Source organism: Phyllostomus hastatus, unplaced genomic scaffold (assembly GCF_019186645.2).
Source record: "Phyllostomus hastatus isolate PE091 unplaced genomic scaffold, TTU_PhHast_1.1 phas_contig_34, whole genome shotgun sequence".
NCBI classification, from domain to species: Eukaryota; Metazoa; Chordata; class Mammalia; order Chiroptera; family Phyllostomidae; genus Phyllostomus; species Phyllostomus hastatus.
The window spans coordinates 46,297,120-46,316,056 of record NW_025333857.1 but is presented as its reverse complement, the minus strand read 5'-3'; the positions used below and the strand labels follow the sequence as shown (position 1 = coordinate 46,316,056).

At 38.0% G+C, this 18,937-nt stretch overlaps 1 protein-coding gene across 5 annotated transcripts in view; it reads right to left on the bottom strand.

Annotated features, from left to right (window-relative positions):
- Positions 1–18,937, bottom strand: part of UNC13B (unc-13 homolog B) — a 205,218-nt gene that overhangs the window by 145,651 nt on the left and 40,630 nt on the right. For all 5 annotated transcript variants that reach the window (XM_045840120.1, XM_045840121.1, XM_045840122.1 and 2 more), the window contains exons 4-6: positions 15,549–15,666; positions 14,185–14,308; positions 6,176–6,249 (exon numbers count right to left, since the gene is read on the bottom strand). In XM_045840120.1, coding sequence (XP_045696076.1) covers positions 6,176–6,249; positions 14,185–14,308; positions 15,549–15,666 — 316 coding nt within the window. The remainder of the gene's footprint in view (positions 1–6,175; positions 6,250–14,184; positions 14,309–15,548; positions 15,667–18,937) is intronic.

Below are 18,937 nucleotides of genomic sequence, written 5' to 3'. Positions count from 1 at the left end.
GTTGAGAATCCTGATAACCATTAATTTGAACTCTATGTCTAATAAATTGCTTTCCTACATTTTATTAACTTCTTCTTGAGATTTCTCCTGTTCTTTCATTTGAGGGTTGTTTCTTTCTCTCCCCAATTTGGCTGCCTCTTTGTGTTTGTGGCTATTTATTAGATAGATTGGCTATTACTCCCAGTCTTTGTAGGGTGGCCTTATATAGTAGGTGTCCTGTGAGATCAGTGGTGTAGTCTTCTTCATCACCTGAGCTGGGTGCTCCAGAAATGCCCCTTCTGTGGGTAATGTGTGCCCTCCAGTTGTAATTGAGCCTTGATTGCTATTGTCTCATTAGTGCTGGAGATCAACTCTCAGGCTGGTGGTCTATGAGGCTCAACCCCAACCATAGCATGCAAGCTGTTGTGCAGGTGCTGACCATACAAAGCAGAATTCGCCTCAGCAGGGTTTGGTGCCTGCCTTGATATCCATTTGGATATGCTGCTTGTGAAGCTTATTGGACCCTCCTCTGACTTTGTCTGAAGCTGCCCACTGAGTTTGTTGGTTCTAGATCTCTTCAGGGGGCCTCTGGCTCAGACCAATATCAGATGTAGCCTTTGACTTGTTCTGGGCAACATGTTTGGAGCAGTCTTGATGTGGTTCTGAAATCCTTAGTTATAAGATTTCTCCTCAAATAGTCTTAACTGGGTTATTCAGGAAGATTGTTCCATAAGTTAGTTGTAATTCCAGTTCCATCCTAAGAAGAGGTGAGTATAGCTTCCAACTACTCTGCCACCACCTTGAACTCTCCCTCAATTTCATTGTTTTGTATTGCTACATAATATTCCATCCTATATATACCATACCTTTGTTATCCATTCATCTATCAATCACCACCTAGGTTGCTTCCATAGCTTGGCTACTATAAATAATGCTGCAATAAACATAGGGATGCATATATCTTACTGAATTAGTGTTCTCATTTTCTTTGAATAAGCACTCAAAAGTGGAATTGCTGAGTCATATGTTATATCTAGTTTTTAGTTTTTTGAAGAATCTCCATACTGTTTTCCATAGACGTTGTACTAGTTTTCAGTCCCACCAACAGTGCACAAGGGTTCCCTTTTCCCCACATCCTTGTCTACATGTTATTTGTTGACTTTTTGATAATAGCCATTCTGATTAGTGTGATATGGTATCACATTATAGTTTTGATTAGCATTTCCCTGATAATAAGTGATGTTGAACATCTTTTCATGTGTATTTCTATGTCTTCTTTGGAGAAATATCTTTGCATGTCCTCTGCTCATTTTTTTATCAGGTTAGGTTATTTACTTTTTGTTGAGTTTTATGAGTTTCTTACACATTTAGAATATCAACCCTTTACTGAATGTCATTTATGAAATCTTGATAATTATTGAATCTTGGAGGTAAGTGTAAAGGTTTCATTTTGTTATTCCCTTATTTTTATATCTGTTTAATTTTTTTTTATGCTGCTAAAACCATTAAGTGAAGGTTGGTGGGATCACTTTATAATAGATAAAATGGGCTAACACCAGTTGCACCCACTACTGAAATTTAACATTACTAAAAGTAATGTAAGATACCATCTGCCTAACAAAAAGAAAAAGAAACCTCAATCTAAATCTCAATTTAATCCTCAAACTACTAGATGTAATTTCCATTTTTAAGGAAGTAATAGGGATACAGGGATCTGGTAAAAGTAAACTTGGGAATATAACCAGTGAAATTCAGAATGTGCAGAGTTCTACATAACAAATGAGGGAAGGGGAAACAGCTATAGAATTAAAATGATTTAGGAGACATAATAACCAAATATGTACAACTTGTTTGAATCCTGAATTGACCAAATCAACAATGACAAGACATCTTTGAGATAATAAAGGAAATTTGAACTCAGACTAAATATTACATAATATTAAGAAATTACTGTTAAGTTCAATGTGTTAAAGGCATTGTGGGTTTTTTAAAGAAATTATCTGCTAAAGGTGTATATTAATGTATTTATGTATTTATGGGTGAGACAAGATGACATCTGGGATTGCTTTCAAAATACTCCAGCAAAGAAGACAGAGTAATTCTATATATTTTGCATGTTCAAAAATTCCAATAATAAATTTTTTAAACAAAGTGACAACCACAGTGAAATACCACTTCACACCCACTGGGATGGCTATAATCAAAAATATAGATAACAAGTGTTAGCAAGGATATGGAAAAATTGGAACCCTTTACACTGTTAGTGGGAATATATATTGGTACAGCCACTTTGGAAAACAGTCTGGCAGTTTCTAAAATACTTAAACATACTACCATCTGATCCAGTGAGTACATTCCCAGATATATATCCAAGAGTATTGAAAACCTATGTCCAAACACAAACTTTTATGGAATGTTCATAGCAGCATTACCCATAATAGTTAAAAAACGAAAACAACCCAGTTGTCCATCATCAACTGGCAAATGAATAAATAAAATGTAGTATAACTACAAATGGAATATTATTTGGCAGTAAAAAAGAATGGAGTACTGAACATGCTACAACATAGAAGAAACTTTGAATATATTATACTGAGTGAAAGAAGACAGTCACAAAGGAACACATGTTATATAATTCCATTTATATAAAACATCTAGAATAAGCAAATTGTATAGAGACAGAAAGTAGATTAGTGGTTGCCTAGGACTGAGGAGGATGAGGGAATTAGGTTGCAATAGCTAACAGCACAGGGTTTCATTATGGGGTAATGAAAATGCTCTAAAATTAATTACAATGGATGTACAATTCTGTGAACATACTAAAAGCCACTGAATTGTATACTTTAAGTATACACATAAACTGTAAAATATGTAAACTATATTTCAATAAACAATTTTTTTAAAGGTGATGTAGGAAAAAAAAACTTAATGAGCTCTATATCCTAAAATAGAAACAGTGAAAATCTCAGAGGGAATTAAGAACCACAGTCTAAGAACTCTTATTTTTAGAACTTGTAAAATTCTGCAATGTTTGCATAAATTACATTTGGCTTTTTTATTGTTTTAATCCCTTCATCTGCTTTTGTAGTGACACAGGAAAGTTCAATGTGTTTCTTTACGAGGAAAACAAAGAAAACGGGAGATTGAGAGGCTGTATACTACTCCACAGCAGAGCTTTGGGAAAACAAAACCAAAAAAGGTAAAGTGGATGAAAGGACAGGGTGCATTTTAGCATTCATCAAGGGGAGAGGACAAACAGGGCATGAAAAGAGTTATGCAGCTTAATAATAGACAGCCCAGTTAGGATTTAGGTAAGATAAGGAAAATTCCTGAAAAGAGTAGTTGTGGTTGTCCCAAACTCCAGTTCTTCACTTTTGATGTAACTCCATGTGGGTTGAATTGTAACCCTCAAAAAAATATGTTGAAGCCTGATCCCCAGTACTTGTGAATATGATCTCCCTGCAGATGTAATCAGATTAATCCAATGACTGGTGTCCTTACAAGATGAATGGAAATTTGGACACAGATACAGAAAGAGCAGGTAAGATTACTGTGAGGACAGAGAGACACACACAGGGAAGCATGTGATAATGGAAACAGAGACTAGAATGATGTGTCTACAAGCCAAGAAACAGGAAGGACTGGTGGGAACCACCTGTAACCAGGAGGCATGGGGCAATTTCTTCCTCAGAGACTCCAGAATAAACTGGCCCTGCCAACACCTTGATTTAAAAGTTCTAGCCTCCAGAGAAAAAATTTCTGTTGCTCTGAGATACCCAGTTTGTAGTACTTCATTACGGCAGCCTTGGGAAACTAAAGCTCTCCTCAGACCATTGCATTTTGGTGTCCCACACTAATCTAAGGATACTGGTCATTAATTGCCAATTTAATGACTCCATTTCATTACCCATCTTCTTTGTTCTCAGTAACATTTGACATCATCAAGAATTTCTGCAGGAATTCTGGCCAAGATGGAGGCGTAGGTGGACGCACTGTGCCTCCACGTACAACCAAGATCGGGACAACAACAATTTACAAACAGAATAACATCCAGAACTGACAGAAAATTGACCTGAATGGAAGTCGGACACCAAGAAGTTGAAATACACCCGTTCATCCAGACCAGTAGGATGGGTGGAGTCGGGCAGCCAGGCTTGGGTCGCGGTGCAGAGAGCAGAGAGAGTTGGGACCGGATGTGTAAGGTAAGGAATCCGGGGCATGCAAGACCGCAGTGGGTGGACCCTGAGTGCTCAAGCAGCAGCTGGCAGACCCTGACCAAGGGGTGGCAACCGGCAGACCCAGTGAGGAGGCAATTGTAGAGCTGGGCAGTGAGAGCAACCCAGGATCACAGCACTGGGAAATAGAGCCTCAGAACACTGATTCAGGACACCTGTGGGAGTTGAGGCACATGGAGAGACACCCAGCCTCACAGGAGAGGTTCTTGGAGGGTCCCACAGCATGTACAAGCCCACCCACACAGGAATTGGCACCACAGGGGCCCAGTTTGTTCAGGGGAAGCAGCAGAAGGGACTGAGGTCCCACGGAGAACAGAGCAAGCACCATTGTTCCCTCTCAACCCTGCCCCCACATACAACATCACAACCCAGCAACTGGGATGCCCCAACCTGGTGAACACCTAAGGCTCCACCCCTTACTGTAACAGGCATAACCAGACCAAAAAAAGAGAGAGAGAGGGAGAGAGGGAGAGATATGGTTCAAACAGAAGAACAAATAAAAGCCCCAGAACCCATCCTTTTAAGCAAGCGAGAGATAACCAACCTATCAGATGCACAGTTCAAAACACTGGTGATCAGGAAGCTCACAAAATTGGTTGATTTTGGTCGCAAATTAGATGAACAAATGCAAGCTACAATAAGAGAAATAAAGGAAAATGCACAGGGAACCAATAGTGATGGGAAGGAAGCTGGGACTCAAAACAATAGAGTGGACAAGAAGGAAGAAAGAAACAACCAAACAGAAAAGAATGGAGAAATATGAATTCAAAAAAATGAAGAGAAGCTTAGGAACCTCCAGGACATCTTTATACGTTCCAACATCTGAATTACATGGGTACCAGAAGGAGAAGAGGAAGAGCAACGAGTGGAAAAGTTATTTAAACAAATAATAAAGGAGAACTTCCCCATTCTGGCAAAGGAAATTGACTTCCAAGAAGTCCAGGAAGCTCAGAGTCCCAAAGAAGTTGGACCCAAGGAGGAACACACCAAGACACATCATAATTATATTAGCCAAGGTAAAAATGAAGGAGAGAATCCTAGAAGCAGCAAGAGATAAGAAGACAGTAAACTACAAAGGAGTTCCCATCAGACTGTAGACTGATTTCTCAAAAGAGACCTTACAGGCAAGAAGGGGATGGAAAGAAGTATTCCAAGTCATGAGAGACAAAGACCTACATCCAAGATTGCTCTATCCAGAAAAGCTTTCATTTAGAATGGAAGGGCAGATAAAGTGCTTCTCAGATAAAGTCAAGTGAAAGGAGTTCATCATCACCAAGCCCTTATTTTATGAAATGTTAAAGAGACTTATCTAAGAAAATCCTATCCAACCCTGAGCTTCAGATTCTTTCATGAAGTTGCCTACTAGACATCTCCATCATAATATCCTCTGGGAATCCAATTTTACCTTATAATCAGACCAATTGTGTAATAGCTCCCATCATGTCCAAAAGTAAAATAACTTATCTTTTCCCTCCACAACCTTATCAAAAACATCCCCCATTTCTTATTGCCCAGATTGAGTGGTGTTATCTTCTATTCACCAGGCCCCTTTCTAGAGATAAGTTAGGGCAGCAGGACCATTCAATGCAATAGTCTAAACATCCCTTAAAAGAGCATAAAAATAGTTATATATCCAAAAATCTGGGAACAAGCAGAAGAAATGCCTTTTGTTCATTCGTATAACCAGAGGACAGTTGCTCTACTATAAGCTCCTTGCCCAGCAAACTAGAGCTAGACTAGTGCCAAGTCAGCCACCTCTGGGGAACAATGAGAAGAACAGGAAGTGCCGCACAAAAAGCCTTCCAATGAAATGTCAGGAAATCTTCCCACTGCCTTTTTCCTTTAACACTGTTTTAATTCTTTCATTCTTCAACATGCTAACAAGCCCCTCTGTTGAAAACAAGTGTCCTATAAAGAGATTTTTCCCTATCTCTCTATATTGAAAATCAGGCACTTCCTACCTCATTGTCAGCTTCCAAGGCATTGATTTGCTCCAATTTGTAGGTCCAATATCTGGCTTCCTCCTCTGGAATATCTACCATGAAAAACAAAAGAACACATTACCAGGTTAATAATTTATTTATTTTTATTGTTGTTCAAGTACAGTTGTCTCTATTTTCACCCTACCACAGCTACCCGCCCCACCCATCCCCACCTCCCTCAAACCTACCCTCTTTGGCTTTGTCCATGTGTCCTTCATACATGTTCCTTGATAGACCTTCCCCTATTTTCCCCCATTATCCCTCTCCCCCAACCCCTCTAGATACTGTCAGTTTGTTCTTTATTTCAATATCTCTGGTTATATTTTGCTTGCTTGTTTTGTTGATAAGGTTCCACTTATAGGTGAGATCATATGTTATTTGTCTTTCACTGCCTGGCTAATAATTTAATCTTGAGTTAACAATACTTTGTTCAATCAAATGATCAAAATTAGAGGGGTGACAGCAATGGACTAATTTTACTGGTGGCTTCATTCTTGCTATGAACATTATCTTATTTATTTAAAAATTTTATTTATTTATTTTTAGACAGAGGGAAAGGGAGGAGAAAGAGAGGGAGAGAAACATCAATGTGTGGTTGCCTCTCATACACCTCCTACTGGGGACCTGGCCCACAACCCAGGCATGTGCCCTGACTGGGAATCGAACTGGCAACACTTTAGCTTGCAGGCCAGAATTCAATCCACTGAGCCACACCAGCTGGAGGCTATGAACATTTTCTTTAATCTTTACAAAAACCTAAATAATGTCTATTATTCCCTCTGGATCAGAATACTTAATATTGTTAAGTTGTCAACACTACCCAAAGTGATCTACAGATTCAGTGTGATCGCTATCAAAACCCTAATGATGGTTTGTTTGTTTTTTTTTTGCAGAAATATAAACGCCATCTTAAAATTAATAGGGAATTTCAACAGATCCCAAACAGCCAAAATAATCTTGAAAAGAACAAAGCTAGAAGACTCACAGTTCCTAATTTCAAAACTTACTACAAAGCTACAGTAACCAAAACAGTGTGGTACTCACATAAAAACAGGTTTATAGATCAATAGCCTAGAAAGCCAAGAAATAAACCTTCATGTGTATGGTCAAATGATTTTTTCTCAAGGGGATATTCAATGGGGAAATGTCTTTTCAACAAATGGTACTAGGAAAACTGAATATCTGTATGAAAAAGAATAAAGTTAGACCCTTACTTAACACCACATAAAAAATTAACTCAAAATGGATCAAAACCTAAGACTATAAAACTGCTCTTATAAAATGGGGCAAAAGCTGCATGACAATGAATTTGGAAATTTCTTGGATAGGACAGCAAAAGCACAGGCAACAAAAGAAAAAATAGACAAATTGGACTTTATGACAATCAAAAAATATTCTGATCAAAAGACTATCAATAGGCCCTGACTGGTATGGTTCAGTTGATTGAATTCTGGCCTGTGAACCACAGGGTCACCAGTTCAATTCCCAGTCAGGGCACATGCCTGGGTTGTGGGCCAGGTCTCCAGTAGGGGGCACATGAGGGGCAACCACACATTGATGTTTCTCTCCCTCTTTTTCTCCCCCCTTCTCCCTCTGTCTAAAAATAAATAAATAAAATCTAAGGAGAAAAAAGACAACATTAATAGAATAAAAAGGTAACCAACAGAATGGAAGAAAATACTTGCAAATCATACATCTCCTAAGAGATTAATACCCAAAATACACAAGGAACTCCTAGAACTAAAAAACAACCACCACCACAACACCACCACCCAATTAAAAAATGGGCGAAGGACTTGACAGACATTTCTCCAAAGAAGATATGCAAATGGCCAAGAAGCACATAAAAAACATGTTCAACATCACTGATCATTAGGGAAATAAAAACTACAATGTTATACTACTTCACACCTACTAGGATAGCAACTATCCTATTTTTAAAGAAAGAAAATAACAAGTATTGATGAGATATAAAAAACTGGAAACCTTGTATACTGTTGAAGGGACTATAAAATGGTACAGCCACTATGAAAAAGAGTGTCAGTATGGCAATTCTTAAAAAATTAAAAACAGAATTACCATATAATCTAGCAATTTCACCTCTGGGTACATACCCAAAACATTTGGTTGAAAACATGGATAATCAGGATGCTCACAGAATTTACTGAACATGGACATAACATAAAGGAAGAAGTAAAGGCTACACTAAATGAAATAAAGAAAAATATACAGGGAACCAACAGTAAAGGGCAGGAAACTGGGACTCAAATCAACGATTTGGAACAGAAGGAAGAAATTAGCATTCAACTGTAACAGAATGAAGAAATAAGGATTCAAAAAAAGGAGGAGAGGCTTAGGAACCTCTGGGACTTTAAATGTTCCAACACCCAAATCATAGGAGTGCCAGAAGGAGAAGAGGAAGAGCAAGAAATTGACAACTTATTTGAACAAATAATGAAGGAAAATTTCCCCACTCTGGCAAAGGAAATAGACTTCCAGGAAGTCCAGGAAACTCAGAGAGTCCCAAAGGAATTGGACCCAAGGAGGAACACACCAAGACACATCGTAATTAAGTTACCCAAGATCAAAAACAAGGAGACAATCTTAAAAGCAGCAAGAGGAAACTAGAGAGTTACCTACAAAGCAGTTCCGATAAGACTATCAGCTGATTTCTCAAAAGAAACCTTACAGGCAAGAAGGGGTTGGAAAGAAGTATTCAAAGTCATGAAAAGCAAGGACCTACATCCAAGATTATTCTCTCTAGCCAAAGCTATCATTTAGAATGGGAGGGCAGATAAAGTGCTTCCCAGGTAAGGTAAAGTTAAAGGAATTCATCATCACCGAGTCCTTATTAAATGAAATGTTAAAGGGACTTATCTAAGAAATAGAAGAAGATAAAAAAAACTATGAATAATAAAATGACAACAAAGTCATAACTATCAACAACTGAACCTAAAAAACAAAAAACAAAAGCTGAGAAAACAACTAGAGCAGGAAGAGAATCACAGAAATGGAGGGTTATCAGTGGGGAAAGGGAGGGGGATAATGGGAGGAAAAGGTACAGGGAATAAGAAGATAATTGGTAGGCATAAAATGGATAGGGGGAGGTTAAGAATAGTAAAGGAAATGGAGAAGCCAAACAACTTATATGTACAACTCATGGATATGAACTAAGAGGGAGATGGTAGAGGGTCAGGGGTAGGGTGGAGGGGATAAAGGGGGAAAAATTGGGACAACCATAATAACATAATCAATAAAATATAATTAAAAAGTAAAAAAAGAATATTTATTGCCATATTATTTATAATGGTATTATTTACATTTATTATTATTGTACAGTCACAATAAAATCAAATAAACTGGAGAAAATATTATGGAAAAATAACATTTTATATAGCATTTATATTATAACTTTACTGAATACAACAGATTAAAATGTAATATACCATACCATTTTATAAGAAAAACAGTAAATGTGCATAAAAAAAACAGGAGGAAACATAACAACATGTAAAAAATATCTCCAGTTTGTGAGGTTTTAAGAAACTCTTGTCCTTTTCATATACCTATATATTTTACATACCTATATATTTTCTGACCTTTCAACACAATAAAAAAATTACAAGTTACTGTTTTTTAAAGATGCTATGTAATTGAATAGAATATTTACAGGATTCCAATTTATAAAAAAAATTTCCTTTGCCAATAACAGGACACTTTATTAAGTTTTTTTTTAATTTTTACTTTTTGGCTCCATGTCTAATTTTTATTCTAAATGTAAAGCTATTCAGAATTAAAGTACAATTGATACACAATATTATATTAGTTTCAGGTGTAGAAAATAGTGAGATTTCACATATATATACCTTACAAAGTGATAGCCACAAAAAATCCACTATCCATCTGTCACCATATGAAGTTATTGTGATATTATTGATATTAATATTCCCCATGCTGTACTTTACATTTATTTATATGTTTGTACCTCTTAATCCCCTCAACCTTTTTGCCCATACCCTCACCACCTAACCCTCTGTGGTTATCACAGAGGCAAAAGCTTAGCACACTCACATTAACTAGTATCAAAGACAGACTTCACTTATCTGAGATTTTACCTTAACAATTATTCAAAAAAAAATTTTTTTAGGCACCTATTATGTGCCAAGCAAACACTAGAGATACCAAAATAAATTATGCAAGTACCCTCATGAAACTCAAAATCTATATAGAAATGTGTATGGTTACCCATGACAATAAAAGTGACACAGTGTTGAAAGGAATGTTTGTTCACAATGTAATAAGGGATGGAATGACAGACTTCTAGCATGAGCTCCACAGAGCCACACCCTAACAAAACTCTGTGGGATGGGGGTGTTAATATATAAAACACATTTAAAGTCTCTGGAAATAGTCCTCAGAGCATACAGCAAATGAAGAAACATTTACTCAAGAAAACCTACCAAAACTTTAAAACAACTAATTTCTGTAGTAGTAAAACCAAGACTCATCTCCATCCGTTCCCCTCCCAATTCACCAAGAGAGAAACTCTATTCCAGGCCAGTTCAGCCAAGACCACAGCACTAAGAATACAAGCAACTAAGCCATTAGCAAGAACTTCAAATACTTTTCCCTTCCCCTACAACTCAGCGTACAGACACACAGGAGCGTCTTCCTTTCTATTTTTCTGAAGTAATAGTTGTTCTGAGCTTAGTTATGTCTGAGCTTATTAGAAAATCATGCCACTTTTGCTGAAATCATCATAAGGTACAACATATAAGGTACAACTGAAACCATAAACAGCAGTAATAACAAAATTATAATGAATATCATTAGTGTGAACAGTCAAAATTAAAATTAAACTAAATTAAATTAAAACAAGATGTCATATAAATCAATTAGACAAAAATATTAAAACTGTAATACAAAATGTTGGTAAAGATGTGCAGAAGCGAGACACCTCAGACATAGTAGGTAAGAATATAAAATGGTACCATCTTTCTGAAAAGTAACTTGGCAGAACTATGAAAAGTAATAGTGCATATACCGTCTGACCCACACCTTAAATTCTACTTTAAGAACTTTATCCTAGAGACGTCCGGCAAGATGGAGGAATAGGTGGACGCAACGTACCTCCTCGCACAACCAAGATTAGAACAACAATAATTTACAGATAGAATAACACTCAGAACTGATAGAGGATTTATCTGAATGGAAGTCGGGCAGCCAAGAAGTTGAAGTAGACCCGTACATCCAGACTGGTAGGAGAAGACGAACCGGGTGGGCGCGGGGCTAGTGCGGGTTGGCGGCGCACGGAGGTTGGGGAAAATTTGGCGCGAAATACGTGCAACAGCTTCCGGGGTGCAAGAACACAGCAGTGATCCCTGAGTACGCAAGCTGCGGCTGGCGGACCCAGTGAGGCAACGATTGTGGACCAGGGCAGAGCTCGCAGCCCAGGATCCCAGAGAAGGGTCTGAGATCCCAGGAGAACAGAACTACCGCCATTGTTCCCTCCCGTCCCCGCTCCCTGCCCCCCCACCCCCCACATGTAACGTCACAATTTAGCGACTGGGGTGCCCAGCCCTGGTGAACACTTAAGGCTCCGCCCCCCACCGTAACAGGAGTGACCAGACAAAAAAAAAAAAGAGAGAGAGAGAGAGAGAGAGATGGCTCAAATAGAAGAACAAATCAGTGCCCCAGAACTCATCCTTTTGAGTGACCAAGAAATAGCCAATCTATCAGATGCGCAGTTCAAAACACTGGTGATCAGAAAGCTCACGGAATTGGTTGATTTTGGGTGCAATTTAGATGAAAGGATGCAGGTTACCATAAAAGAGATGCAGGAAGATACGCGGAGGAGAGCCAATAGTGAAAGGAAGGAATCTGAGTCTCAAAACAATACAGTGAACCAGAAGGAAGATAGAATCAACCAAGCAGGAAAGCATGATGAAATAAGAATTCAAAAAAATCAAGGAAAAGCTTAAGAGCATCCAGGACACCTTTAAATGTTCCAACATCCGAATTATAGGGGGTACCAGAATGGGGAAGGGGAAAAAGCAACAAATTGAGCACGTATTTGAACAAATAATAAAGGAGAACTTCCCCATTCTGGCAAAGGAAATAGACTTCCAGGAAATCCAGGAAGCTCAGAGAGCCCCAAAGAAGTTGGACCCAAGAAGAAACACACCAAGGCACATCATAATTACATTAGCCAAGGTAAAAATGAAGGAGAGAATCCTAGAAGCAGCAAGAGATAAGGGGACAGTAACCTACAAAGGAGTTCCCATCAGACTGTCAGCTGATTTCTCCAAAGAGACCTTACAGGCAAGAAGGGGCTGGAAAGAAACATTCCAAGTCATGAAAGACAAGGACCTACATCCCAGATTGCTCTATCCAGCAAAGCTCTCATTTAGAATGGAAGGGCAGATAAAGTGCTTTTCAGATAAGGTCAAGTTAAAGGAGTTCATCATCACCAAGCCCTTATTTTATGAAATGCTAAAGGGACTTATCTAAGAAAAGAAGATAAAGAAAAGACATGTATAGTGAAAGGACAGCAAACTCACAATTATTAACAACCACACCTAAAGTAAAACCAAAAGAAACTAAGTAAACAAGTAGAACAGGAACAGAACCACAGAAATGGAGATCACATGGAGGGTTAGCAGCAGGGGGGTGGGAGGAGGAGAGAGGGGGAAAAGGTATAGAGAATAAGTAGCATAGAATGTAGGTTGAAAATAAATAGGGAGAGGGTAAGAATAGTACAGGAAAAGTAGAAGCTAAAGAACTCATAAGTATGACACATGGACATGAACTAAAGGGGGGAAACGTGGGTGGGAGAGGGGGTACAGGGCAGAGGGGAGAGAAGGAGGGAAATGGGACAACTGTAATAGCATAATCAATAAAATATAATTTTAAAAAAAAGAACTTTATCCTAGACTTACAAATGGGCACAGGTGTACAAAGCTGATATTACAGTAGTTATGTAATATAAAAAAAAAAACTAGAAACCTACATGTCAATTAATAAAGGATTGCTTAGAAAATTTATCATATAGACAGCTGTTCAGATCAGCAAGATAGGCCTTAAAGTAAAACATGGATGATATCCAAGACAATGTGCTTTTGTAGTTTATACAACACTATATACAGTCATGCACAGCTGAAAAACAAGGTACTTTTGGAGAAATGCATCAGTAGGCAATTTTGTCATATTGTGAACATCATAGAGTGTATTTACACAAACCTAGATGATGTAGCCTACTACAGCCTAAGCTATATAGTATACCACCATCATATATGAGGGCTGTCATGGACTGAAATGTCATTATGTGATGTATGACTGTTTCATTATATATAGTATATAGAGTATGGTCCAAATTTTGTCAAAATAATATTTCTAGAAATTTTTTGTATCTAAACTAAGACACAAGAAAGTTAATAGTGGTTTACCTCTTTAACCACTGCAGGAAATGCAAAGGAGGTGGAAGGAAGCAGGAAGAGAAACAACTTCTCCATGTACATTTCCACACTATTTGAACTTTTACCAGAGCCTGTATTTTTGTGATTTTTTAAAAATTACCTTTTAAATTACTATTCTATTTGTTAGTGCTACTTCATTTTTTAAATTGGCTGATTGTAGGTATATATTTGCTTCAAGACAATAAATGTTAAGATATTATCAAAAGAATAAATTATTGATGTTCTCTAATGAGTAGGTATTTCATAAGTCATTATATTAAACAGTCAGAGAGGATACAATAACTCAAAGAGAATGCTTTTATTGTGGATTCTTTAATTAGCACCATTCCAGTGGCTACTCTGCACCATCCCCAGGATAGGCATTATAGAGGCGAAAGAGAGAATGTCCTCAAAGGGAGTCTTATCAAAGGATGATAAGACAAAAGATATAGCAATGAAACAACCAGCCAACTATTCCAAACAATATGGCAAAAAGTGTTAAATGGCATTACAAATCTAATTAAATAGACTCACCAAAAGGCAATTCAAATCTTGTATCAAGCAAAATTTTATGAGGAGTTGGGTTTTTAGTTCCACAGATCTCATCGTCTTTCATTAATGTCTCTGCTTCCAATGTGGACCACTCCCCAGGCCCTTCCTGGAAAAGAAAGATCTAAGATTACACTTTCCTTTTTCCCCCCGACTTCCCTCTTGGTTGAAGAGCCAGGTGTTTTCCTCTGAATGTACTTGCTGGAGAGCTTCTGAGAGCCACTCACATCCTAATGAGACAAACACAATACTGTCCCCACCTGCCTCTGCTACATGGGGCTTCTGTTATCCCTTTTTGGAGAGAGAGCAGCTCTTTGCAAGCCCACTGAGGACAGAATTTCTGAAGTACCAAACAGAAAAACCAAGCACCTCCATGGACCAATATTTCATCTGAGCAATCTTTTTTTTTTTTAAGATTGTGTTTATTTTTAAGGGGGAGGGAGGGAGAAAGAGAGGGAGAGAAACATCTGTGTGTGAGAGATACATCGATCAGTTACCTCTTGAGCTGTGCAGTTCTTAATAACTGTGTCACTTTGTGTGCTGCTATTCCTAATCATTAAAGAGCTATGAACATTGTTACTTAAGTAGACTTGAACTAGGGCCACAATGAAAATGAACTGCCCATTTGCCTGGGGGAATAGAGACTTTGCCAGAACTAAAAGAAAATTAGAAAGGAGAGGCACATTTTCACCATCCTCACTCCCAGAGAAAACTCATAGCCCATGTAAAAGTCAAACAGGAACACTATAGATTCTCTCCAGGCTAAAAGTGAGTGTCTATGGGGAAATTATGCTGAGTTATAGTCTGTGAAAGTAGAATGGGAGTTCAGTCTTGAAAATAATGTACAGAGACCATGTGAATCCCAATTGCCAAGCCTTGTAGTTCCTTAAACTCTGTTAGGGTTACTTGTAGAAGAAGGAAGATTGAAACCGGTTCCCTGGGGATTGGTAATCCAAAGAGAAAAAAGCAGAGAACAGGACCCAGCCAAATAGCTGAGAAAGTTTAACTGGGCTCCTTCTAAGAAAATATCTTGGGTGGGAAAGGTAGAAACCATAGGTACCCTAGATCAATCTAACACACACACACAGTACTAAGAAGAGCTGTCTTACCTGCTAAATCTAAAAAGTATTCTAGCACCTCTGAGTTCAATCAGGGCAGAGGGAAGACCAGACCTAAATAAAATCCCCTAAACCTTTGGGTAATGTAGGAATAAGCTGGTTGCATGGCCTCTAATTAGCAAGCAGTCAGAGCAATCTGAGATATATGGATGAATATTAGCTGAATGAAGCTAGAGTGTGCAGAAACAAGAGCTGCAATCATACCTACAAGTGGGCAGTACAAGGACTGACCTCATCTGACTGTCGAATAGTCTTCAGTGCAATCCACACGGTCCCCACCATGGTGTCCCAGATCAGTCCTTTGTTCCACACCTCCACACTCAGACCCAGGTCCAGGCGACTAATCTCACTAAAGGAAAGAAGAAAGTCCTTTAAAGAAAGACAGATGATATGAAGGAAACAGCAACATCTCCTGTTTTGCTAACCCTGAAATACTTTATCACCAGAATTCTGTCATCAGGGAAAATCACAATACCCCAGAATGCTGAAACCATAGTTTGGGTTCCTAGAAACCTATGTAAGGTATCCATAGAAAAATGCCTTTGTCAATCTGTCCCCTCTACTTTGAAGTTTAATCATGATTACATTAACACAGTTTCTTTAAAAAAAAAAAAAAGTGAAGCCAAGCAGTAAGGGCTTTACTATGAGGGCTGCCCTCCTACAGGCTTCACTCTTAGGCAATAGTCTTACATGTTTTTTTTGTTAATACTAACATAGCCCATAATTTATACCTATAGACTGTATACAGAGGACCTTTAGAAAAAAAGCAACACTTCTTCCCAAGATTTATGGAATGGAATTGGAATGGAGTCTACGCAGAAGTAAGCAGACCCCTAAGAACATCTAAGTTTGATGGGAACAGGTAGTCAGAGGCAGGTAAGGGACACTAGAGTGTACCAGTTCACACCAGGTAGCCCGCAGAGAGCCCATTAGTTATTATCTGTTAAAGTAGGCACTGTCACTTAAAAAAAATGATTATCACAGGATAATGATAAACACAATGATATTCCTGCAATAATAACTAGGAAAATTTTGAAAAGAAATCATTCTGCCAAGAGCCAAATAACCACTAAGCAAAACACAATATTATACAATGTCAAAACACAATGTCAATCGTGGAATATCAGCTTGGAAGGGCTAACTCAAACTTAATCATAGTCTTAAGGCAAAACAGACAAACACTTAGGTTAGTACTAAAAACTTTCTCCAGAAAGCTCTTACTGAAACACAAGTCTATTTGAGAGGAAATGCAAGAAAGATGAGTAAAGACCAATTCCAGCAGAAAAAATAGAAAGGTATTCTCAGGAAAACAACAGCTTTTAATCACATGTAGAAGTTTCAAGTTAACACTTCAGAGAAAAGCTTGGCTTCCCTGCTGTACTATTAAGATAAATGTTCTCAGAGTCACAACTTTGGAATGTGGTATTATTGCCATAGAATTCATAGCAAGTGTGTTGAAAATGAGTGACGCAAAGAAAATTTGCCCCTTTCATATAAATACAACAAAACACAGAATGCAATAATGAGCTTATTTGTTCATCCCTTAATATTTCCTGAGAGCATTCATATGGCTTAGTACTGTGGGGAAGACACACACAATACAGGATCCAGTTCCTGTTTCTAAAAGCTTCCAAGCTTTCTGGAAAGCTGTGCAAAGCCACAAAGCAGATAATTAAACCCAGTCACTAAGTTTCGATGTTCACAGCAGGAAAACTAAGCATTCTGTCACAGTTTAACATAGCCTGATTAATTGATTAGCCTTGAAAAATATATGTAATAACTCATACCTTTTGAATCTGTAAAAAAAAACAACTTGGGGATGCATACTTAATCCCAATGCAACTCCTAAATAGCATCTCAAGCCCACGGATAGTATAAATAGCCAGAGGTCTTTAACAGCTTGACCTGGACAGATAAAAAGGAAAACATGATCTTCAGAGAACTCTGGGGAGTAAGCCTGAAACAATGAGGATACCTTCTACAAACCCCCTTTCTCATTTATGTTTGCTTAGCAGGCACAATCATGAGAAGTCTAAGAATTCTTTTTATGCCTCATTCCCAGAGCTCTGGGGAAGTTTCTTCTATTAATTAACTCAGTCAACAGTATATGTGCACATGTGTATACAAGACTGTGAGCTGGGCAAATTCACAAAATTAAGTGAACATGCCTTCCTAGCCCTTAAGATATGATTTAGTTCTGGAAATAAGATTCAGAAATATTAAAGATAAATAATGTGAAATATCAAAATAATATTAGATATTGCTACATACTGTATCAGGGAAAAGGAAAAAAGAGAGAGAGGAGAGACCTGCAATGGAGTTGCCAGGTGACACAAAGACAGGATAGGAGGATAAAGAGTAGGAGCAGAAAGGTAGAGAAAGTAGCTGATAAAACTCATGTGTAAAAGAAAAGAGGGCATAATTCATACAGAATCTCAAGGTGGGAGACAGAAAAGAAAATTCACACATATCATAGCAGGGTTGAAAGAGAAAAGTGCTATCGGATATCGGAAAATAAATATACAAGAATAAAGCTAACAATGAACATATGCACCCCAATGTTCATAGCAGCACAGTTTACAATAGCCAAGTGCTGGAAGCAACCCAAGTAACTGCCCATCAGTAAATAAATGGATCAAAAACTTTGGCACATCTACATAATGGAATTCTATGCAGCAAAAAGAAAGAAGGAGCTCCTACTCTTTACAACAGCATGGATGGAACTAGAGAGCATTATGCTAAGTGAAATAAGCCCGGCAATGAAAGACAAATACTGTATGATCTCACCATTAACAGGAACCTAATCAACAAAACAAACAAGCAAGCAAAGCACAGTCAAAGACATTGAAATTGAGAACAGGCTGACAGTAATCAGAAGGGAGAGGGGAGGGGATAGTGGGGGAAAAGGGTTTACAGGAACAATTATAAAGGACATATGGACAACAACAAAGAGGGGTGGAAATGGGGAAGGGAGGCGGGGAGGGCTGGGGTAGTGGGGAGGGTGGGGGTAAAATGCAGAAAACTGTACTTGAACGACAATAAAAATAAGAAAGAAAAAATAAAAATAAAAAATTTTTAAAGCTAGCAATGCTGATGAAAGGCTGCAGAACATCACCATGTTTCACATGCCGGGAACAGTTATAACTCTAAGTGATTATTCCAGCCAAAAGGAAGGTGGAAGAAAGTATGATTGCTAGGTTTACATACCATAGCCAGAACTGTGTTATGATAAGCTCACACATAAAAATTCTGTATGAATTTTGCCCTCTTTTCTTTTACACATGAGTTTTTTAGCTACTTTCTCTACCTTTCTGCTCCTACTCTTTATCTCCTACCCTGTCCTTATGGCAGCTGGCAACTCCATTTCTGGTCTCTCCTCTCCCTTTCTCTTTTTTCCTTTTCCTTGATGTAGTTATGTGGCAGTATCTAATATTTATTTTGGTATTTCACATTATTTATCTTTAACGTTTCTAAGATTAAATCATATCTTAAGGGCAAGGAAGACATGTTCACTTAATATTGTGAATTTGCCTAGCCCACAAAATTGTATACAATATGCACATATTAAGAGACTTAAATAAACTGTTTATAAATGATGTCACACACTATATGTGAAAAGA